Consider the following 25,319-nt stretch of genomic DNA (forward strand, 5'->3'; position numbering starts at 1 on the left):
TGTGGTATTACAACTGTGCCCACGTTTGGATTATTTTGTACGATTTTCTCACTAGATACAAAGATGCAGAAGCCCTCTGGACGACTGGCGGTGGAAGACTACAAGCTCCTCAAGGACCATGCCGATGACGTCATGTTGTTCAATGACCTATATCGGTTGAAACTGTATCAGGGCAATGACGTCATTCTTGAACCAGGTACCTAAATGCCTCGCTAAAATGTAGTTCTGAGCATGTAACAGTTATTCCTTAAAAGGTTTGATTTTAGCTAGGTCCCTCATAAATAACTTTGTAAAAAGTTATTCTATCTGTTATATGCTTCAACCAAATATTCGGAGACATCGAGACAATATGCAGCATTCGACAGAAATCAGTAGGAAAGGCGTTACATTATAGTGGGATAATGCTGCCTTATTTTCATTAAATTTCATGTCTTCAGCCGAACGGTACTGGTATGAATTTTATTTATCGAAACAAGTCCATTTTTGTGGCGGTGTTATTTTACGCTACAATGTTGTTGAAGTTGCTGGTGGTCTCGGTCCTCGGAGTTTGCCGTGATCTTGTAGCTGGACATTATTCTGGAGTGCTTTACATAAAACGTTAATTCAAGAATAAATTATCTGTTGTAGCGAAGCTGGTAAATTTGTAACGTTATTAAGGGTTTTGTTGGAACCTTTCGTCTTTACTATATTTTTTACATATGCTTCGTTCATATATGTTCGTCAGCAAAATATTTCAGTCATTTAATGTCGTGCTTTAGATCTTTATTACCGCTGTGGATGGATCAGGGTTCGGGTTATAGATATGTGGGTATAGGTTACTGATGCTGCAATAAGATGTGTTGTTTTAGAATTGTTTTACCAGTGACCCCTTACTTTGATCATGTATTTCTCGTGATTATTTTATCGTGCAAAGATGAAGGTCAGCTTCCAGGAATACACGGGAACTTCCTTGCCAAATGTCTTCAATGACTTTCAATCCTCTCTATCCAGTTAGTCTACCGAAAGTCGGTTTGAAAAGATTGTTGCAGCATATATTTTAGAAAAAAATGCTTTGATGAAATATGCACTACTTAAGGCAAATTAATTATGATGTGACCAAATGATCATTAGTACAATGAAAAACCAATGAGAAAAAAGCAGAAGTTTGGGAAAGCGGGGAGACGATGGGGAGGTTTTGATTTACTATCCGGTAGATGATGTACAGAAAACAATGGCATCTAGTTAATTAACTCTCTTTCAAATCAAGAAGTATTATTTTTCCAGATTAAATTGCGAAATGCAGAATGGATCATAATCAGCTTAATTAAACTTACCAAAACCTAATGGACAGAAAGGGTTTAATCTTACTACCAGGCTGTCCATCCGGAAAACATGTGTTCAACAAGTTTATTGTTTACTTCCTGAATGAAATCAGTACTACCAGACAAATATAGTTTATAAACAATAGTAACCTGCCCTGACTGTTGCTATCATATGCGAGGGTAAACATTCATAAATCTCGCACCAACAACCAAGGACGAATGACCCAAGATCATGATTTTCAATGAGCTGCATCAGTTACCTATACCCACACATATACTACCCTAACCCTAATCCACCTACGTGGATAAAATCGCGAGTCCATCTGAGGTGGCTTCTCGATTATATCCACGTGTTCGCGATGAGAAGATTCTTCTCATGACAAACCCCGAAAGCACAGTATGATAATCTATAAATAGTCCGTTGTTATGTTTCTTATTCAATTGTTGTCGTGTGATTGTTAAGGTATTATAGTAAACATTGTCTGATTCCTTGCTCAATAGTTTGTCAATAAAATATCTTTAAATTTACACCAGTAAAAAGTACAAGCATTTGTTGGGTTTTTTTGTTCATCATTATTTCTCTTTTTAAATGCATACGGTACAACCAGAAAAGCAATATAAGACAATCCTTAAAATCTTCTTTGAAAGATAAACACTTTTTATACAAGGTTAATTATTATGTATTCATTTTCGACCTAAAAAGGCGATATATAACATATGATCTTTATATCGTTATTACATATGAGGTTATCATATAATTTCAAAACTAAATAATGATTGTCAGTGTCAAAATATTAATGGTTACTTTTTTCGCAGGTTGGCAACACATGGCGTTCACTGTACCTGAAATACATAGAGCTGCGTTCACTGGAGATATAAAGCAATTAGCAACTCTCGCAAAACAAAAAGGAAACGCCAATCTTCAAATCAAAGACGGACCAAAGATATTGCTAAGCCTTGACAACTTCGAGAGAAACTATGTGGGTTTTTTCGTTGGAACTACACCTTTGATGGTCGCTAGTGAACGGGGAAATAACAAAGCTTTGAGAGTGCTCCTCCAGAACGGTGCTCTCGTTAACACGGCCGACAGCGTGGGGCTCACAGCGTTCGCATGGGCATGTTCATCAAACCGGAAGTCCACATGTGAATTGTTGTTGTCACATCGTGCGATGATCGATCTCAGAGAAGACCGCCATGGGATGTCACCATTATTGTTGGCCAGTCGCCGAAATTTGACAGATATGACAAACTGGTTGTTGAGCAGGGGTGCAAATGTCCACTCGCGGGACACAAAGGGAATGTCAGCTCTCCACTTCGCCGCCTGGAACTACAATATACCTCTGATGATATGTTTGGTTGATCGCGGTGCCATGCTCAACACAAAGGACCGATCCGGAAAGACACCGATACATCTAATGGCATCCGAGGATAGTGTCTTCGAGCCTGTAGAACTTGACCATGGAATAAACGAGCTAGAAAAGGCAAGTATTGAACTACTTCTGGAACGAAATTACCAACTGGAACAAAAAGGGGTTCGTATAATATTAGATATACATCGATCCATAACTCGTGGTTCTGGTCAATTGCCTTCTTTGGAGGAGTATTTGGCCCTTCAAAAGCTTGTTAGTTTGGGAGCTAATGTGAATATGCAAGACAAATCTGGACATACACCGTTGCATCTACTTGCCTCTCGTCTTCCCAAGGCAGTCGTGGTTCAGGGTTATGTTATTTGCACCGCGCCAAAGTTAAATCAATCCTTACTTGTACAAATAAATATGCTTCAACGATTTGGTGCCAAAACAGACCGAGCTGACCTTGCAGGACGAACGGCAGCCGATCTGTGTGTCCAAGGAGAAAACTGGCTAGGAGTAAATCTGCTGAAGAAATATTCCGATCACGTAAAAGACATGCCACGTCAAAAGAAAATTGGAAAGGAGATTTGGAGAAAAGGTATGCAATATTGTGAAAAAGAAAAAGAACTGGAAATGGCAATAGAGAAGCTAACCGATGACATTCTTGACAACTGTGCGCTGACGCCGAGACAACATATGACGGCCGATCTGATGGCCATGGCACGCAGGGAACTGCACGTGTTTCTCACAGACACTGTCCCCAACGGTCTCCGTGCATGGTTCCTGTAATTATTATACTGGTGTCAGTGCCCCGACAGAGAGAGAAAATTGTCTTTAACTGCAAGATCACGTTACAATATTGTAGTTCTACAATACAAAAAGAAAAATGCCTATAACAGCGAACTCTCACCAAAATGTGTAGTTCTTGCAGATATAGTAAGAAGAAGCCCCGTGATAACGATAACAAGAAAGTAAACCTTTGACGCGGGGTTGCTAAAGTAACAACACGCCTTTCGTACGTGGTTAACAACAATTACTGGTATATTATGTCTCAACTCTACAGAATTAATTTTCCAAAGTTGAGAAATGCACAGAAAAACAAACACAAACTTGAAATTACAAAAACATGATATATTTGATAAGAGCAAACGACAATGAGATGATGTACATTGTCCGGCTACATGAGCTAGCCGTATGTACAGGTACAAATTTATCATCTCTGACGGTAAGGTAAGCCCGGATTGTGGCGCCACAGTACTACATGTACATAAGTGTAAGGCTGATTCTTTATAAGTATGCTTTTAAGCAAGTAGCCTGATACCTTTCTTTCAATTATATATAACATCAGTAAAACAATCTTATACTGTGTCCCGGGTCCTAAGGTAAGGTATAAATTGAAAATAAATGCTGCAAGAAACAAAGAAACCTATACGAAAGCGTGGCTTTACATACAGAAATGTCATAGAAGTTGGTTCTAATTTGTTTTGAAAATGGAGTATATGAATTAAATTTCGAATACACTTTAAGTTAGAAAACGAAGTTTATCAACGACTGAGGATGGGCAGAAATACCTCAGCATTCATTGACAGTTTGTGTAGGACGCATTAACCGTCATTATATATATAAATAAAACAGGATCGGTTAAAACTAGGCTACATCTATCAGGGACACAAACAAAAACACCTAAGGTAGCTTGTGTGAGCGGACATCATAATGACATTGAAATTGGTACACAAATATAACAATATGCACGTGAAGTTCAGCTAGACAATTGTACAATACAAAATATAAATTAAAACGAGATGTTCTGCTAGACAATTGTACAATATAAAATATAAATTAAACCGAGATGTTCAGCTAGACAATTGTACAATACAAAATATAAATTAAAATTACAAAATACATCATATTTTAATCCCTATCATACAGGGTACACATGTTCGATAATCTGTAGCGTGTTACTGATACACCTGTTCGATAATCTGTAGCGCGTTACTGATACACCTGTTCGATAATCTGTGACGTGTTCAGGTTCACCTGTTCGATAATCTGTGACGTGTTACAGATACACTTGTTCGATAATCTGTGACGTGTTATTTTTCAACCACCAAGAAAGTCTGGTTTTAACGCCTCGTTTATTGCTTAGCAAAAAAAAATGGTTTTGCCAAGGCCACAGCATAATTCCTATTATATGATCACATTTTCATCATACTGGTAGCTACAACATGGAAAATATTGCTTGATGATTCTATATCTTCATGTTATTGTACAAAGCAAGTAACGGAACTCGTAACATCAATACTACTTTGATATGCCCAGAACATATGCATAACAACAGAGTAATCTCCCTTTAAACATGTCATGATATTATGTAATGCCTTTATGGCACACACACACACCATCATACAAACAAATATTAATATACATACAGGCCTCCTGATATGGGTCAATACACAACACTGTATGCTAGTATACATTAGCACCACACTGACAATTCATGTATCGTCATCTCATTTAGACCATTATAGTATTATGCTCGAATTGTAATATATTACATGAAAAATAATTATAAACTCAAATTGAGTTAATTTATTGATAATATTAATACAAAAAAAGTGTCGTTAACAGGTTAAAGATGTGACCAATCTAAATCAAAGTCGGTATCAACCAGTAAACTTCTTCGTTGTATCCAGGGAGTATTTCTGTAATCGTCCGGTGTTTGTGAATCTGCTTCTGGAAAGTCTAGATCAAAACCGATACCGATTCCACTGTCGCTGGTGAGCGACCTAGCCGGGGTGTTTCTGACAGGTGACAGTTCTACAGCAGTCATAGGAGTAATGGCGACTATCTCCTCGACAACCTCGTCTTTCTTGTGATCGTCGTTGGTGAACCGTTCGTGAGTTGGACAAACTTTGGTTTTACACCAAGACCACAGTCCTCGTGTACAGCATGACCACATCGCCTGTAGAAACGAAATAAACAATATTAAACAAAAACGTATAACTATAAAATCATTTCTGAGAAGAAAAAATATTCTTTGTGGAACTTTAATGTAAAAAAAATATAAGATGAAATTAAAAATCAACCAGTGTTCTTACATGAAGTATAAAAATGACCTCCAATCAGTATACTGTAGCTCTAAGTAAACTGAGCTTCCTGATTAACAGTCATATCTATTCAACGAAATTCAGGGGAGGTTAACGTTTCTAAATTGTACATGTAAAAATAAGTAGAGTTTGCGTGTAATACGACAGAAAGCACATGACCTATAATACCAGGTTACATATTCACAACACCCAGGGTTTACTGTATACAACCCATGGTTTACCTGTAATACCAGGTAACCTATTCACAACACCCAGGGTTTACTGTATACAACCCATGGCTTACCTGTAATACCAGGTTACATATTCACAACACCCAGGGTTTACTGTATACAACCCATGGCTTACCTGTAATACCAGGTTACCTATTCACAACACCCAGGATTTACTGTATACAACCCATGGCTTACCTGTAATACCAGGTTACATATTCACAACACCCAGGGTTTACTGTATACAACCCATGGCTTTAAGGAAATTCAACAAAGTAAGGCAACTTTATTAAATTCGGGGCTTTTTAAAAGTACATTGTACAAACACCATAGTAACATGAATCTTAAAATAGCTGAATGAATCGATGTCTGCTCCAGTATTGTTTTTTTTTGTTTTTTTTGTAAAGGAATCAATGATTTCTTTTAGAGGAAAAGCTAGCCGATGTTTTTTAAAACTATCTTTAAGAATATTCGTACTATTTTCAGTTGCCAAGTAGAAATGGCTAATTCCCCTAATTTTGCTGCTACCGGTCGTTTAGTGACCAGGGGTTGACACTAACTTTTGNCACGCACTTCACTCGTCCAAGAATGATAACGACAACTTTTAGCGGTTTAACAACACGAAAATACGATACATTTTTTAACCAGATGGGATTTTACGGCTCGCTGGCGAAGTAAATAAAGTCTTTATTAATATATTTCTGAACAACATTCTCAAATATATATACACTTATCAAGTAATATGTGGTGGACCGGCGGTCTACCAGCTTTGGAGATTAAGTGGACCGTCCAAGATTTTGGTGGACCCGGTCCTCCGGTCTACCGTTAGTGTCGATCCCTGGTGACTTATCGGCCGTAAAGCGACATAATGTACCTCAGTATCTGAAACTTTAGAAGATAGCGTCAGCCTGCTGACGACTGCACTTTAGTAACATCGCTCACCGCGGGACGCCATATTGAAATCCAAAACTCTTAATTTCTGAATGAATTGAAAAGATTTCTTTATTATCATCTAATTTGCTTGAACATGAATACAAGCCGACTTTGTGTTTTAGGTTTGTGCAAATAAGAATTAAAACAAACGACAATCACGTAAGAGTTTTACAGGAGATGAGGCTACATATAGGCCTCTATGATAACAGTTTATCTGTTTGTCTGGCGGACCGCCCGGGAACAGTCGACAGTTGTAAGGGCTATAGTAACTCACAAGAGAGAAATTTGTCATGTCTATAGATTACTGGTGGAGAGAATCCGATATTGTACACGGAGGCAAGGGTAACACAGCTTTTATTTTGAGATGAGAGATAAAGTCCTGGTTACTTGACATAATGAAGATGAACCGTTTTACGGGCTGAGGTGGGATCCGGGTCAAATCCAAGAAACGATCCTTACATAATAGAACATTGTGGGAACACATTCGGCTGTGTAGACAGTACTTAGATCTGATATGGACCTACTGCAGTGTACTAGAGTGAAGGTTCCTACAAAGAGTCACTGTTTGTGTAAAATCTGGAACAGCTACATGTTACATAACTAAGCGTCAAGGCGAAAACAGGAAATATATTTGAAACCTTAGTAAAACACACGAACAATAGGCCTATTACAATGGTATCAGAGCGAGGAATTGACTCGGTATGAGGATCGTTATGGGGTGATACGACAGTAAATGTAGGGGTTTTAAACGGGGACAGTTATGTCCGGCTTAAAAAAAGAAGGAGGCACTATGGTTTTAAAAAGGGAGATCAATGAATTGATAGATTTATACTAGTTTCTATTTCGACCATGAGGTACATGTACATGTAACGCGTAGGAGAAGTTTTATCGTACACTGACTCCCGTCACTTTAATATTTCATTCATATATAAAGAATAAAATGAAACTTTCCAAATGTTGATCTTGGATGTAGAAGAATGCAGCTAGACAATTATTCGCAAAAACTTAGGGACTAGTAGCCAATCTGGTTACATTTATGCTGACATGGATGGGGCGCTTTGGTTGTGAAAAGGACCGAGAGGTTGATATACAGTAGTGTACAGGATATGTTACACCTTTTACACGTGTATCTAGATTGATATCGGGTACGAGAAGACTATACACAGGAGAACATTACTTACACCACAACAGCGAGATATCACCGTCCTGTTGTCCCTGAAATTAGAAAACAATTACTACAACCATGAACAACAAACAAGATATTTATCACTGTAAATCACTATTGTTTTGTAATTATTCTCCAAACTTTTGTCTCTTTGCGTGGATAGAATAGTTCAATAGTTGATATAACTTTGTCCCTTGATACACAAGCTTGTCACCAAATCCTTTACCATATTTTTTTTACTAAACTTGTACTACATGTACCTTATTTCTCAATCAGAAATGCTAGGACTAAACTAAAGGAAAATAAATAAAAAATAAAAAAAAAATATAAGTTTCGAATTATTTATGTTATATATTTAACACGTGTGCGATGTGTATGGGTTTCAAGATATTTTTGTATGTAAACATGCTTGGCATGGATTAAGTGACATATTTTCCAGGTGTGTGAAGTGTGTTTTGAACAGTTTTGTATGTAAACATGTATATACTGCCTCGCGCGTGAGCACGTCTGTACAGATGGAAGTTGACTAATCGTTTCACCAGACACCTTTGTAGTTACGTTATCAACATTTTGTGTTTGTTGCATGTTATGTTAGGATCATAATGCATGTTTGTGGCGTTTCGTCTGCACACGCATGCGCTCGAGAAGTATGTATGTCAGGCCAAACAGAAGTTGTTTGCACTCTCTGCCTTCAAATAAATATGATACATTAGAAGAAAAATACTTTTATTTTGCAAAATATTTTACAAACATTAAAAATGGCCAGCGTATCAGGTGTAATCAGTGCTTGTATAACATCAGACAAAATAGAACAGGCACTGGAAACTAGAGCAGGGAGGGGAAACGCAAAACACATAAATAGCTTGTCCGTTCCTTAGACATATCAAGGCATTCTATGGGAAACAGTGGAATTCTTTGTAAGGCCCTACTACACCTGGGAGTTGCACGCTACGGCTGGTATATATAGACACAGGCTCCTCCGTGTATACCTGTCGACTGGTATAATTATAACATACTATTAAACCTGTCTCCTCGGTGATTAACATGCTGTTTTTATACATATCTTTTTCATTAAATACAAATGTACATGAAAAAAGCAACTGCGTGAAATACACATCAGACATTACATAAAAACCGTTCTGGGATGTTCCAGTACCCCAGTACAATATGTGATGGATGAAATCTTTAAGATAAGAGACACATAAAATAACTCGAAAGCAAATTTAATTTTCACTTCTGTCATTACCTCGGATAAAGGTATTTACTGACAGGTTTCGTACAAACTGTCAGCATCGCTTTAATACACATCTAATCTAGAAATCTTTAAAAAGATTCCATACTTCACCCCCACTAAAAACTGACAACTGAGCCTTTCAACGGCCAATACAAAAGTACCCGGTAATCGACCGAAACAGTATTCAGAGGCCTACAGACCGCGTATGAGCGTTGAAACCACCAAACCAAACGTGTTACTGCCTTGTGTGTTGGATCTTCCCAAACTGTATCATGTTCAGGTTTGCATTTATAGAGTTGTAAACGTTAATTACACTCACCATATTTAACTTTTTAACGAAATTTAATAACTTAAGTTCAATGAAAATGGAAACTTTAACCCCCTCATATCAATTTGTGTTTGTCCTCAATCGTGTATTAATTAGGGGGGGGGGGGGGGCAGTTACTCTACGACGAAAATATTCTGAACCGGAAGTTATTTCTAAATTACGATTATCGCAGATCATCCATCACAGGAAGTTCATTTGTCAATTATCCGTCGTATTAGACAGAGTCCCGTCCCCCAAGGTGTTGATTAGCACCGCACCACCTGGTGGTGAGGAAACCGTACACAAACAGCGTGAGGTAGGCGGGGTTTTACACACACACGTGTTTATCATACGGATCGTTGGGCGATATGCCCGTCTGGAATGTATTAGCGGATTTATACAGAACTGTCGATTAATCGTTTACAGCATGAAACAAGCATCAGTCTATATACACTTACACATTTTGATCGAGCCTTGTACTCTTTATTACCATAGGACAGCCCTTCTGTCCTTCTTGTATTACACATATACGTGTGAAACATTTCACTGCTGCACGTTCAGTCTACGTCGCTTGTAAACGTGATATGGATATGATAACGACCCTGTAACAATACCTTAATAACATCAATACATTCACACAGAACATAGAACACGATACAGACACAACTGCATCCCTAAACAATCCTGCCTACAGCATGTTCATATGCCTCGGATTGGACTATCACGTAACCTACCGCAAATTGTCAAAATAGGATATGATATCAGTGTGGAAATCAAAATATTCCAGCTCTTTTGTCGCATTATGCATATATAAAAAGTATGTGCATGTGGAAAGTTGTAGTTACATACATCGACTGCGTATCATCAAAGTTCGTGCATTCCATACTTCAATCCAGATCGACTAAATGTTTAAATTAAAACAAACCAAGTAATGTATAAAGAAGCACTTAACTGATTCCGATGCTGCTTTGATTCGGTATCCCATAACAACTCCCCGCTCATCTTTCTCTCTTTCCTTCCATAAACCATCTTGTCAGATTCGGGAATAAATTCAATCTCTGAGTTCTACTTACTATCCATCACGCCCATGTGAAGCTATATATAGAACCATCAAAGACTTAATTGAAGGTAAGCCATGTGGCTGTCTATATCTCCTAGGCGATTCCAATCGAATTAAAATATGTTGGTCAATCAACGAATAAATTTTCTGCAATATGAATATGTTGGTGGTCCGTTCGTGTAGCATGAGATGAAATGGTGGAGTTAGATAAGTTACTTGATAGGTTTAACGATAGAGATCGCAGACGGCCTGGACCAGTATATACCAGCCTCAGTACTAACGACAGGAGCAGACATAGGTACAGGCTGAGCCAGGCAGCTAATTGTTACCTCGATCCACTGCCAATCAGCATACCAACACGCTCATTGTAGTAAACAAACCTCTTACACGTAGTGCTTCATCTAAACAACTGATGCGGTCAGTACTTCTGGGTCAGTATACGACCTGTCAGGGTCAGTACCACCCTCATTACGTACATACATCGCTGTACAATGGAACTCCACTTTTCATGAAACACAAGTCCTGGATTGGTTCAATTTCACTATTGAGAAATAAGGTAGTGGTTTTAGTTTACTTGATTGAGTTCGTGCCAATCGCTTTCGTAAAATGTTAAAAATTGATTACAAAATATAGAATCACAGGTTTGTTTTATCATATTGCTGGCGAATTGCTGTAGGAAATGATGTAATCGAGTTGAGAAATAAATGCATGTCATTGCTATTATAACAGAAAACTGTAATGTATATGGAAAGCGTTGTTCCGGCTGGTATTGTTTAGAAACACTATATGTTATTTGTTGTACGGTGTGATCTTAGTATATGGTGCTAGCACAACGTTAATTATCTATGCGACAGTCAAAGTGGGAAAGTGTGATAACTAAATATTATAACATTACAGCTTATCATTGATGTTAAATTTTAACTGATTTTACTTTGGTGAACCTTGATGTTGGCCAAGGTCATTTAACAGAACAAACTTGATACTTCTGTAGAGTGTGTTATTCCGGCATGCTACAGGACAGGTGTTACTACATGTACTATATGTCTCAAAGACTTTTAGAAAAAAGTCGTTTAAGGTTTTTCATACAATTGACTCCTGTGCCCAGAAAAGATTGTCCATGTCATTTACTCGAACAAACTCGAGAGTCCTTAGCTTCCCACAGCAAGCTTCAGGCCCGATATCATTACTGAACACCTAATTGATCTTGGGAAGTCGTCAAATTGTATGCGTATCCAGATAAATGTCAAATACCATACCAATATGACTGTAGGTTTTACTGAAGTGTGACTTTGAAAGCAAGCCAAGGTTTTTCTGTTGACCTTACTTAATAGCCATTCTACCAAGCATGTCACATACCATGTAGCATTTACTCTAGGCCTCTAAGTTACTAGATGTTAAACAATCTTAGACGTACATTTTGTCTCTGTGACCATGAACGTGTGTCAAAGATATTGATCTGAACAAACTTATTAAACCCCCATCCTACCAAAGTACATGCCATACTGGCCAAATATCATTACAAGTCCCTTAGTAATTTTGGTTATTTAGATTTGTTATTGAAAGTTTAAAAAAACACGTGACCTTAAACGTCGGTCAACTTCATTCAATGAACAGGATTGATAGCCCTTTACTCCAACAAGCCTCAAGCTACATATCATTTGCTTTGACCTCATGGTAATTCAGAAAGAAGAAATCGTTTAAGGGTACATGTATTAAAGTATTTGACCCCTTTTCATGTCAAGGTCATTCACCCCTGTTTCTGTCAAGGTCATTCACTGGAACAAACTTTGTAATCATTTATCCAAGTATGCTACCAACCAAATAGCATGGCCATAGGACCCTTGATTATTTAGAAGTTGTTTTACGAGTTTAATACATTTTAGTCCCGTGAAAATAAAAATAAACTGGTCGAACTTCATTTATTTGAAAAAAATTGAAGGACCTCTACTGTCAAAATATCATTACCCTCGATTTCGGTTTCTCGATTATTGAGAAGTGATATAAAGGTTTAAAATATCTAAATTTGGAAATCGAGCAAGGTCATGCATTTGAACAAACAAGCCCTCCCTCTCAGCATGCTATTGTCCACATACTATTAACCTATGCATCCTGGATATGCTGATTCAATTTTTTAAAAATTGGACCTTTTAATCCTTAACACTGATCAACGTAATCCCTTTGAACAAATTTGATAGACTCTCATTCCAGCATAGTACCGACCAGATATCATGAGTCTATGCTTCTTGGTTTTTCTTAAGAAAAACGTTGACGGACAGACAACGGACGCGGCAACATCACATAAGATCAGAGGCACAGTGCGCCAGGTGAACTCATACAAAATCTTCTACGTGTTTCTTAGTAATCGCAAACATAGCGTTACTGGTGTATACTGTTCAGACAGTATGTGTCCATAAAATATATCATTGGCACAGCAGGAGAAAAACAGGGTAAGAGACAGAAAAGAGGTCGGAGAAGGCATTAGAGAGACCGAGAGGGAGATACAGCCACTCAAAGAGAAAAGCAGATTCGGATAGTGCAATAGGTTCAAAGGTCATACCAATAGAAGATTGCTTTTAGCGTTGATAATTTGGATACATTTATAGGTTTGCATAACGCAATATGTCGGGGAAAATGCAATTTGATTGAGAGACAAAAGCAGTCCTACGAGGTAAAACGTTTGCCTAGGGATGGAAGGCAATCTGTTCGAATGATGCAAAGGGATCGGAGAATACAATGATAACCGGAGACAATAAGACATTGGAAGGCAGATTGCTTTTTCTGGTAACACGTTATATAAACGGTATACGTCCAAATGACACAGTGGAGATACAGAGGTTCCCTAACGAGTGATGGTTGGTTATCATGTTTATCTAACTCGAGTTAATTAATTTTCAATTTGATAAAAGGTTCTAGGTTGACTGATTGTCTTTTACAATTTGAAAATTAACTTTCGAGAGAAATATAAACATGGTGAGTGCATGGACCTTTTTCTCCCACAACGCGAAGATTTTTTTTCTCTCGGGTGTACATTATTCCTGTTTCAAATCTGGGAAACAATTACCATGAACTATGACATCTCAATTGAAGATGACGTCGCAAACCATTGTTACTTGACGTCATAATTAAACGATCAGCATAACCAACTTCTAACGCTATTCTATAGGTTTCTTCACTCCCACCGCAGTGGATAAACCTGCTAGGAGTTGGTAAACATTTTTGGTAAACCACTAGGGGGTAACACCCTGGACATTATTCCATTGGTCAATCTTCTAATTATGACGTCAAGTGTGCTTTGCGACGCCATTGGCCAGTGTGATGTAATAGTAAACGGCAATTACTTCTCCGATCTGAAACGGGGATAATGCAAATTTGGTGTCTTTAAACAGGAAAATTAATTAACTAGTGTTAGATAAACATGACAGCCAACATCCGTCGTGTGGGAACCTCTATGTATACAACAGTTGTTGTTGAAGACGTAAATGTATGCAGGTGGTTCGTGTAGGTGTGTGTTGACATGGTATAAACTTTAAGTGGTAAAGATGCGACAAGGTGTCAATATCCGTGTGCTGAAGTAAGCTATGTGTCAATATCCGTGTGCTGAAGTAAGCTAGGTGTCAATATCCGTGTACTGAAGTAAGCTAGGTGTCAATGTCCGTGTACTGAAGTAAGCTATGTGTTAATATCATTGTTCTGAAGTAAGCCAGGTGTCAATATCCGTGTACTGAACTAAACTATGTGGGGTTGTGACAGCATCTGGACAAATCGCCGTTCGGTCCGTCATGTATCCGTTCTGTTTCAGTCCGGAAGTGTTTTACCTGTTGTATTTATATATCAAACTCGTTAAAATGACGAGTAAAATCTACACCAGTTGATTAAGAAACAAACTCACCTGTCGAGCAATTATTCCAAAGCACACCTTTAATTCTGTAACAAACGCACTCACCTATTGAGTAGATAATATACGACGAGGGGAAGGAAAATAAATCCGAACACACAGACAGCGATGAGTACGATGACGACCTCTCCCGGCAGTCTACCGTCATCCTCACCAACAAACACATCTACACCTGGACTTTTTGTAGTTGCTGACCAATCAGAACCGTTTGTTGCATTAACATCATAAGTTGTCATAATAACGGAAGTGGTGACACTAACCGACGTCAACATATCCCGTATGGATGGACTTTTGGAACAATGTAAATCCCTAAGTAATCCAAAGGCTTTACAAGTGAATGCACATTTCCTAATCACCCCACAAACGTCACCAACAGGTAAACTGTCCACACACCTGGAGAGAATCCGCGACCTCTCCTCACAGGTCAGTTGGTCGCTCTTCGTTGACCACGATTCGCATAGAAGCTGGACGCGCGGGATGGGTGGACAAGGCGCTGTGTCCAGTAGTCTGTCCAGAAACCCACTGGAGTTGAGTGGTAATTTGATATAGGCCGAGGGTGTCGGGGGGACTTCTTCAGAAACCTGGTCCACACTCCTCCGCCTTACAGGCAAGCTGGCACATATCTGTGTGTTATGAGAAAAATAATCAGAAAAATATGAAAACACTTAGCAAATTATATGAACATAGAAGGCGTCTGTTGGAACTATTTCTCAGTCTTACCAAGAAACCCGTCCCATCTCTGTTTCGACTTTCTATATAGTTGAGTTTTGCTTTATATCTATAGCGCTCTTAAAATTTCGATACCTTAGTAGAAAGTCTCGTTACATGTATCATCAACAGTTGTTACTCTATCTCTGTAATCGTGTAACAACATTCTCCCAGTAGGGGTCCTTTGGCAACTCCCGATACCTACTAATGTGTGATATATAGATCACAGATAAGCCCTAATCTATAATCACGCACGCGAGCATGTTCGTGCGAGCATGTTCGTGCATCGCTAATCCCGAAAATGTGATTTCACCGTCAACCAGGAATGTCCCGACAGAGGTTACTGTCAATTTCCAAACATATTTTGCTCATTAATCGATCATCGATCGCATCAAATCCCAACCATAAATTACAGACAAATATATATATATGTTCATTACCATGACCAGGTTGCATGTTATTCTGTACATGTTCCCAAGTTTACACAGATGGCCTCGCAATACAGTTAGCAGTCCGCAATATTTGGACACCGCTAAGCAGGCTAATTGTATTCACTCGATGTATGCAGTGGTTGACCTGCCATAGAACGGAATGTTTGGACACAGCGGGACTATAGATAGACCCACTGGAACGACGGGACACACTATATGTCCAAACTGATGCAGCCGGCAATCATATTGAACCCTGACTTCGGTTTTCGTTTAAAGATTTGTTGTGTTTATTTGATATAACGTCTGTGAAATATAATGGTAGTGATACATGTAGGACACCTATATTCGGATGCTACTAGTATAATATAATTACCTCAGTACGTCAATTCTAGTGGACTGTTCGGGTTGTAGTTGGAAGTTGGGTGTTGTGCTTGACGGAAGGGGTGTTTTGAAGTGGAGTGTTGTGTTTGCTGTGTTTGGTAGTTGGGTATGGTTGGTAATGGGGTGTTGTGTTTGCTAGTTGGACGTGGTTGGTAGTGGGGTGTTGTGTTTGGTAGTTGGACGTGGTTGGTAGTGGGGTGTTGTGTTTGGTAGTTGGACGTGGTTGGTAGTGGGGTGTTGTGTTTGGTAGTTGGACGTGGTTGGTAGTGGGGTGTTGTGTTTGGTAGTTGGACGTGGTTGGTAGTGGGGTGTTGTGTTTGGTAGTTGGACGTGGTTGGTAGTGGGGTGTTGTGTTTGGTAGTTGGACGTGGTTGGTAGTGGGGTGTTGTGTTTGGTAGTTGGACGTGGTTGGTAGTGGGGTGTTGTGTTTGGTAGTTGGACGTGGTTGGTAGTGGGGTGTTGTGTTTGGTAGTTGGACGTGGTTGGTAGTGGGGTGTTGTGTTTGGTAGTTGGACGTGGTTGGTAGTGGGGTGTTGTGTTTGGTAGTTGGACGTGGTTGGTAGTGGGGTGTTGTGTTTGGTAGTTGGACGTGGTTGGTAGTGGGGTGTTGTGTTTGGTAGTTGGACGTGGTTGGTAGTGGGGTGTTGTGTTTGGTAGTTGGACGTGGTTGGTAGTGGGGTGTTGTGTTTGGTAGTTGGACGTGGTTGGTAGTGGGGTGTTGTGTTTGGTAGTTGGACGTGGTTGGTAGAGGGTGTTGTGTTTGGTAGTTGGACGTGGTTGGTAGTGGGGTGTTGTGTTTGGTAATTGGATATGGTGGATATCTAATGGGGTGTGATTTATAGTGCGTTGTGCGCTTTGGTGCGGGGTGCGCTTGGTCTTGGGGTGCTGTGCTTGGTAGAAAAGTGTGCTTGGGAGTGGAGTGTGCCAAGTAGAAGATTACACAAGGTAGCGATATGTGCTAGGTAAAGGGGTATGTGGATGTAGAGGGTGTTGGAGCAGGCATGGATGACGTAATAGGCGACATGTTTCAGTACCGTACATGAGACAATACTGGTTATACATGGATGCAAGCTAACTAAACCGGGTGTTCCGGACTATATCAATAACAGCTGATACAGATTCCCCCGTAATAAAACCAAACGTTCTGTACACAAAGTACAAATGTAAAACTTATCACTGGTGAGATACCGGACGGGGCACAGAAAACCATATGTATAGTGATAAAATAGCAGGCTTCCTCCAGCAGACTTTTCGGGACGGGAGGAGAAGGGCATCCACAGGTGGAGATATATGTCGCTCTATCATACTTCAACGTTTGCTTGTCTTTGTTCAAGTCCGTCGGGAATAACGCGGATTCATGCATCTGTCGGACTGTTTGGTTGATGTAGGATATAAAAACAGATGTGTGGTTACATTAACGTTATCTTGTCAATGCCCTGGTCCTCTGATACCCCCGATGTTAATAACACTCACTTTTATATCCCGTCGTAAATGTGATTTCTGTATCAGTCAAAATAGACTTTACACAGCGGTTTTGACATCTCCTCGCCTTCCTTGACCGATTAAAGCACAATGAAACAACCATTGTCCATCTTAATTGGGAAGTAAAAAATATTTTTTTGACGTGGCCATGACGTCAGAATCAATAATACAGCAACGGCAAAGACTGTCTGTTTTCTAAAAAGCAATTAAATAAATTATTTATCATTATAAAACGGTTTAGTTATCATATGATACTCAGTTCTCATTGTTAATGTGCAACAGAATCATTGACATATCCATTGACTACCAAAGGTATACAGAGGTGTTCCAAAGGGGGCTACAGAAAGGTTCCGAAAGGGCTACAGTGGGTTCCAAATGGGCTACAGGGGATACAATCTAAAGGGGCTACAGAGGGGATCCAATGGGGTTACAGAGAGGTTTCGAAAGGGCTACAGAAGGGTTCCAAATGGACTACATACAAAAGACACATAGGATACTTCGAACAAATCCTCTGTTTATGCTGGTAAGAAAACAGATAAAAGATTTCATTTCTATAAATATACCAACAGATCGACGGGGATGCTACAACCGGGTCCCGATAGGAAGGCTAAAAATCTGACGAAAACTTGGCTAATGCCGATCAGTACATTATGTCAAACGTTACGATATAAAATATGATAATAACTTTTCCTAAAGTTTTATTAATATTACATAACTGTTGTTTTTGTGTAACATTCAATGCTGTAAGCGTGTTTTGGCTGCAGGTGGATGATATCGCCATGGGATGGGACTAGAAAATAAGGTTCCTACACCACTATCTTCTTCATTTTTTCTTCTTTTCCATTTTGTAGAAAACGTATAAGAATAATTTGTTGTAGACATGATATTGGTTTTACACGTGGATACACTCGGGACTGCCTTACCAGATAGGTAACTATATCTAACGCCAATCAATGGAGCAGTCTCAGTACCACCGCTACCAGCCAAACAACCCCGTGTAATGGATACCACTCGTTCTTTTTATTTCTATTTTATTTAACTTTTAGAATAACTTGGCACGAACTCAACGTTTGTTATAATAACATTAATATGGTATTATATAAGAGAGAACAAAAAGCATCTAGATATATTTGTCTGCGATTTGTCTGTGGCCTCATCTGCGAATCCATGATAGCCACAATAAAATAGTGCAAATGGTTAAACATAGTTACAAAACGTGTAGAATTGGTACGTGTAACATAATGTTTATGATGTTATTATCGTGACTTATGTGCGTGTTTAATCTTTCTTTATTTTACAAAACAAAATATGTTATTGGTCGTTCGGTAGAAGAGATGTTTTTATCATCTGGCTAAAACTCCTCGCTCGTAAACCGTGTTTACCGATCGATCAGTTCAAATCTCCAATGACGTTATCAGACGTTCACGCTATTTGTCTGACATTTGTGATTTGTGACTCCGATTTAAAAAAAAATGCGTATCTAGCCATCAAAAATAACTAATTTCTGATAACTTCATGTAATGGAAAATTGATTATAACATGTACTTCATTTTAATCCTGGCCATTTCAATAAAATACACTATGTTCATGAGTTAAATCCACGCCCGCGGTGAGCGCGACACCGTGTTTGAATTTTGGAAGAAGGGCACTGCACCAATGCACCTCATTATCCCTGTTTGGAAATCCGGTTTAAGTAATTATTTCTGTCATTATCACAAACTATAGAAGCTTAATTTTTGTCAAGTTTCAACCGAAGGGTATATTGATATAACACCCATCTCTTCTCGATCGCAACCGTTCCGAACATTCCTTGACGTTTCCACCAGTGACGGTACACCTGTGGGCGTATCCGTACAATAGCGTGACGGTACATATATGGACGTATCCGTACAATAGAGTGACGGTACACATTTGGAGGTATCAGTACGATAGAGTGACGGTACACTTATGGACGTATCTGTGCAATACACTGACGGTACACTTGTGGACGTATCCGTACATTAGCGTCACAATACATTTGTGGACGTATCCGTACATAAGCATGACGGTACATCTGTGGACGTATCCTTACAATAGTGTGACGGTTCACTTGTGGACGTACCCGTACATTAGCCTGACCGTACACTTGTGGACGTATCCGCTCATTAGCACGCCGGTACATCTGTGGACGTATCCTTACAATAGTGTGACGGTTCACTTGTGGACGTACCCGTACTAAAGCGATATGGTACACCTGTGGACGTACCCGTACAATAACGTAACGATGCACACGTGGACGTATCCGTACAATATAGTGACGGTACACCTTTGGACGTATCAGTACTATAGAGTGACGGTACACTGGTGGACGTATCCGTGCAATTCACTGACGGTACCATTGTGGACGTATCCGTACAATATAGTGACGGTACACATTTGGACGTATCAGTACTATAAAGTGATGGTACACTTGTGGAAGTATCCGTACATTAGCGTGACGGTACACCTGTGGACGTATCCGTACTATAGTATGATGGTACATATCCGTACATTAGCGAGAAGGTACACTTGTGGACGTATCCGTACAATTGCGTGACGGTACACTTGTGGACGTATCCTTACAATACAGTGACGGTTCACTTGTGGACGTATCCGTACTATAGAGTGACGGTTCACTTGTGGACGTATCCGTACAATACACTGACGGTACACTCGTGGACGTATCCGTACAATTGCGTGACGGTACACCTGTGGACGTATCCGTACTATAGAGTGACGGTACACTTGTGGACGTTTCCGTACAATACAGTGACAGTACACTTGTGGACGTATCCGTACATTAGCATGACGATACACCTGTGGACGTATCCGTATAATTGCATGACGGTACACTTGTGGACGTATCCGTACATTAGCGTGACGGTACACTTATGGACGAATCCGTACATTAGCGTGACGGTACACCTGTGGACGTATCCTAACAATAGTGTGACGGTACACTTGTGGGCTTATTCGTACATTACGTGACGGTACACCTGTGGACGTATCCGCGCTATAGGGTGACGGTACACTTGTGGTCGTATCCGTACTATAGAATGACGGTACACTTGTGGACGTATCCGTATAATTGCATGACGGAACACTTGTGGACGTATCCGTACAATACAGTGACGGTACACTTGTGGACGTATCCGTACTATCGCGTGATGGTACACTTGTGGAAGTATCCGTACATTAGCGTGACGGTACACCTGTGGTCGTATCCGTACTATATAGTGACGGTACACCTGTGGTCGTATCCGTACTATATAGTGATGGTACACTTGTGTAAGTATCCGTACATTAGCGTGACGGTATACACCTGTGGTCGTAACCTTACTAACGTGTAACGGTACACCTGTGGACGTATCCGTACCATAACGTAACAGTCCATTTGTGTTTACATTATAAGATGAGTTTGACCAATATGGTTGAGATAAGGGATCGATCACATCTTCTGAGACTGCAGCTAATTACACTCAGCCAGCTGACGTACACTAGACCGTGATGAGTTTATCCTATCTCTAGAACATGTAAATGTTTACTCTATTGACACTAATTATTAATTATCAATTAACACGAGTCAGTGTTCTGATAAGAAAATGATGCACTGGTCGGGTATAGAAACAGACCCCCATGGTCTAGACGACATTTCGATATAGGCGTCCGGGGGACGTTTGATGTTTAATATAGCATGAGGTTTTCCGAGAAGCGTATAGTAACACAAGACTTGAGCGTGATTTAACATTCGAAGGTTATTTTAAAAAGATATGGATTTCTAAGGAACGTTTGGATCCAGCGGCTAGGAAACGTTTTGATTTAAACATTTTTATACAGATTTGTGCATGCCATTTGTTACTGAACGTTTGTTACAGACGTCTGCTGGACGTTTGTCAAGGACTTCTGTTAGACGTTTGATACAGGTGTCTGCTGGACGTTTGATACATACGTCTGCTGGACGTTCGTCAAGGACGTCTGTTGGACGTTTGATACAGACGTCTGCTGGACGTTTGATACAGACGTCTGTTGGACGTTTGATACATACGTCTGTTGGACGTTTTATATAGACGTCTGCTGAACGTTTGATACATACGTCTGCTGGACGTTCGTCAAGGACGTATGTTGGACGTTTGATACATACGTCTGCTGGACGTTTGATACATACGTCTGCTGAACGTTTGATACATACGTCTGCTGGACGTTCGTCAAGGACGTCTGTTGAACTGTCTGCGTGACATATGTATAGGACGTCTGTTGGATGTTTTATACAAACGTCTGGTAAACGTTTAATGCAGTCGTTTATATATGCAAGTATGGATAGTGTAGCAACTAATGTGAGGGTGACGAGTGAGCGACCGGCGTCCTATTAGTTCTGTCTTGGCGATGAACGATTCCACCTAATGAGTTATTCTACTGTGTAACCAGTGATTAACTATGCAGACGACCATGTTCAAGCCAGGCTACAGACGGAATCTATATTTTCCTGAGACAAATATAATGCCCGTCAAGAGCGGGCTCCTACAGCCATATTCATTATTATGCTCAAACTCAGATACAGTGCTCAAACCCACATAATGTTTCATGTTCGAGCATGAAAGTTATCACATGAATATAGGCCCTGGGATTTTGTGATCAAGCCTAATTCTTGTTTCCATTATAAATTGATAATAAAATCTTATTTTGTCAATTATTTGGGGAAAGAATTAGGAGACTTAAAGACAAATGCTGTTTTCAATGTTTACATTTTACTTTTTTGAACGTTTGACATGATTTGAATGAGTTACAAGAAATTTAGTTTGAGCAGAAAACCAATGCTTGAGTATGAGAACGGTTTCATGAATACTGGTCCGGGTCATTTTATTCTGCTGTACATAAAGTGTTAGCCGTAGTGTAAGCATTTCTATCCTTCGAAATGCCAAAGTACATGTATATATCAATTTCCTGTCTTGAAGCAAACATATATGGGACGGTTTCCATAATGTTCTGAATATCATCACTTTATCTCTCGGTCTACAATGTCTGGTACTTTAGATCCCTAAACAGATAATAGTATCTGTCTATCTATCCCTACTAAATCGTGATTTATAGACAAATCAATAGCTTTAATTTGTTTTCATTTACTCCATTCACATGAAATTAAGGATCATATCATATTTCATCAACTGATACCTTGAGCATTGTCGATTTTTCAAATCCAACTATTAATGAAATCGAAAGAAAATATTTGTTCACATACTGTTAAACATTGTGTAAGAAGTCAAACCCCACAAAACCTGTAACAAGTTTGCGTTGCTATAGGTATGAGGACCCCAAGTGATGTGACGTTTTAGGCTCTAGTCGGAATCAGGATGGGCGGTTACCTACAGTATACATACATTGTACATGTTTTCGAGCAAAACTATTGACTACACGCTCGACATTGATCTTGTCTAGCTCAACTGTTAAATAATGTACTTCAAACCTATCGCCCCTTTCATAATTCGATCAACCCTCCTTGCAAAATTCTGACAATGTCGACGTGATACGACAATATCACATGGGCTAAATAAACATATCATATTTATGCGAGAAATGCTCAGATTCATTGGTTTTATTTTGGTTACACTGTTTGGACTTTTCGAGTCTTTTAATATTTCTTCTTTTAGATGTTCACATCTACAGTTAATCTTTCGAGAAACATACCAATAGAGGTGTTTTTTTTTTGTTTTTTTTTTGTTTTTTTATTTCTTATTCTATTTTGCATCAACTTTTCAAAAAAGTCTTTAAACTTTCAATTTCAAACTTTTTTTTTTATCAATTTATTTTTCCAACAGTTTTTCATAATATAGGTACAGAACAAGTATTTTCATTTTNGTTGGAATTATTTTTCTATTTACCAGTGTGTTGTAAAAATGTTTTGAGCCTTTAGCAGAGAAAATAAAACTTTCCAGATTAACTGGAATATATGGAAAAGAAATTTTTAAAAATGGCATCTCATTACCTGCTAACAACTGTCTTACTGCAGCCATAACACCATGGAAAGTTAGAAAATCTGTGTTTATTTGGAATAAATCTATAAAATCCGGAAAATTGAAGAAAGAGTTATCCTTCTTGAATAAATCACTGATTATAACTATACCTTTGTTATACCATTCTCTGTAAAATACTGACCTTCTACCAACACATATTTGTCTATTAAACCATATTGGAGTTTTCATGACCTCTTTCCCTTTTCCATATGGGTTTTCCTTCTCAGCCTTTCTTAGTCTTTCCCATGCCTTCAGAATATCTTTCCAGAACTGGTTATTGCATCTATTATAACATGTTTGTAAATAGTCATCCCCAACATAAGCAAGTAGGTTAATATCTACAATAGACTTAATAATATGCTGCCATTTACCTTCACTAAGGAAAAGTCTCTTGACCCAACTCAGTTTCAGAGAAGTAATAAAAGCCTCTAAATTAACCATTTTCAATCCCCCATCAACATAGTTTTGTATAATAACACCCCTCTTTACTTTGTCAGTCTTACTGTTCCACATATACTCAAACAGGATAGAATTCAGAGTTGATATAAAATTAGCATCTGGGTTAGGTAGAGCAATAAATAGATGGTTGAACTGAGACAGCATAAGTGATTTTATAACATGAATTTTGCCAATAGGTGTCAATGACCTTCTACTCCAGGTTCTAATTAGAGCTTTCAGTTTAATGAGTTTTTTGTCATAATTAAGCTTCGGTATCTGATGTAAATTCAAGCTGAACTCTATTCCCAATAAAGTAAATTTGTCCTTTCCCCATACTAGGTTCATTTCTGGTAAAAAGCTGACATCACTAAATCTCATACTGCCAATCCAAATAACCTGAGTCTTGCTAACATTAATCTTTAATCCGGAAATTTTAGAAAAACTGCTTAATTCATTAAGTACTTCTCTCAAAGATCTTTCAGAGCCATCTAATATAAGTGTGGTGTCATCTGCATACATGGAAATTAGGATAGGACAGTCTTTGATTTCTACACCCTTAATATTTTTGTTATTCTTTAACCTGATTGATAAAACTTCCGCACATAAGATAAATATGTATGGCGCTATAGGGTCGCCTTGACGACATCCCCTTCCAATATGAAAGAAGGATGACAAATTCCCTCCATGATTAATCGCTGAATTGACATTTTTATGTAAAGTTTTAATCCAATTTCTTATACTATTTCCAAAGCCAAAATATTTAAAAACATTATCCACAAATTTCCAAGAGATAGAGTCAAATGTCTTCTCAAAATCAATCATAAGTAACATTCCTGGGATATTCTGATCTTTTGTATAATGCATAACATCATAAACAAGAGTATTTTCTCCAATATAACGACCAGCTAAAAAACCTGTTTGATCACTACTTATAATCTTATCTTAAACTGTTTTTATTCTAGAAGAAATAACCCTCGATGCTATTTTGTACACAATGTTCAATAATGATATTGGTCGCCAATTTTTCAACAAATGTCTTGGTTTATCCCCTTTTGGAATGCAAGTTATAATCCCTTGTCTTTGAGTGACAGATAACTCCCCAGAAGAATAGCCAAAATTAATTGACCGTACCACAAAACAACCTAACTGCTTCCAAAAACATTTAAAAAATTCAGTAGTAAAACCATCCGATCCTGGGCTTTTATTATTTTTCATATTTTTTAAAAAACGTCCAGCTTCCTGGAGTGTTATCTGCCCTTCAAGCTCTGTAGATTCATTATTTGTCAACTT

General features: G+C 38.8%; 2 protein-coding genes across 6 annotated transcripts in view; one reads left to right on the forward strand and one right to left on the reverse strand.

Moving 5' to 3' along the window:
* LOC110456293 overlaps positions 1 to 4,809 on the forward strand; it is a 36,781-nt gene extending 31,972 nt beyond the window's left edge. The window contains exons 7-8 of the mRNA XM_021506935.1: positions 56 to 196; positions 2,118 to 4,809. Of these exons, the coding sequence (XP_021362610.1) occupies positions 56 to 196; positions 2,118 to 3,442 (1,466 nt within the window). The 3' untranslated portion in view covers positions 3,443 to 4,809. The remainder of the gene's footprint in view (positions 1 to 55; positions 197 to 2,117) is intronic.
* The window catches only part of LOC110456295, a 45,290-nt gene continuing 23,734 nt past the window's right edge, over positions 3,764 to 25,319 (reverse strand). For all 5 annotated transcript variants that reach the window (XM_021506941.1, XM_021506940.1, XM_021506938.1 and 2 more), the window contains exons 3-5: positions 14,612 to 15,186; positions 8,084 to 8,117; positions 3,764 to 5,615 (exon numbers count right to left, since the gene is read on the reverse strand). In XM_021506941.1, coding sequence (XP_021362616.1) covers positions 5,283 to 5,615; positions 8,084 to 8,117; positions 14,612 to 15,186 — 942 coding nt within the window. In that variant the 3' untranslated portion in view covers positions 3,764 to 5,282. The remainder of the gene's footprint in view (positions 5,616 to 8,083; positions 8,118 to 14,611; positions 15,187 to 25,319) is intronic.

Source organism: Mizuhopecten yessoensis, unplaced genomic scaffold, assembly GCF_002113885.1.
Source record: "Mizuhopecten yessoensis strain PY_sf001 unplaced genomic scaffold, ASM211388v2 scaffold8631, whole genome shotgun sequence".
NCBI lineage: Eukaryota > Metazoa > Mollusca > Bivalvia > Pectinida > Pectinidae > Mizuhopecten > Mizuhopecten yessoensis.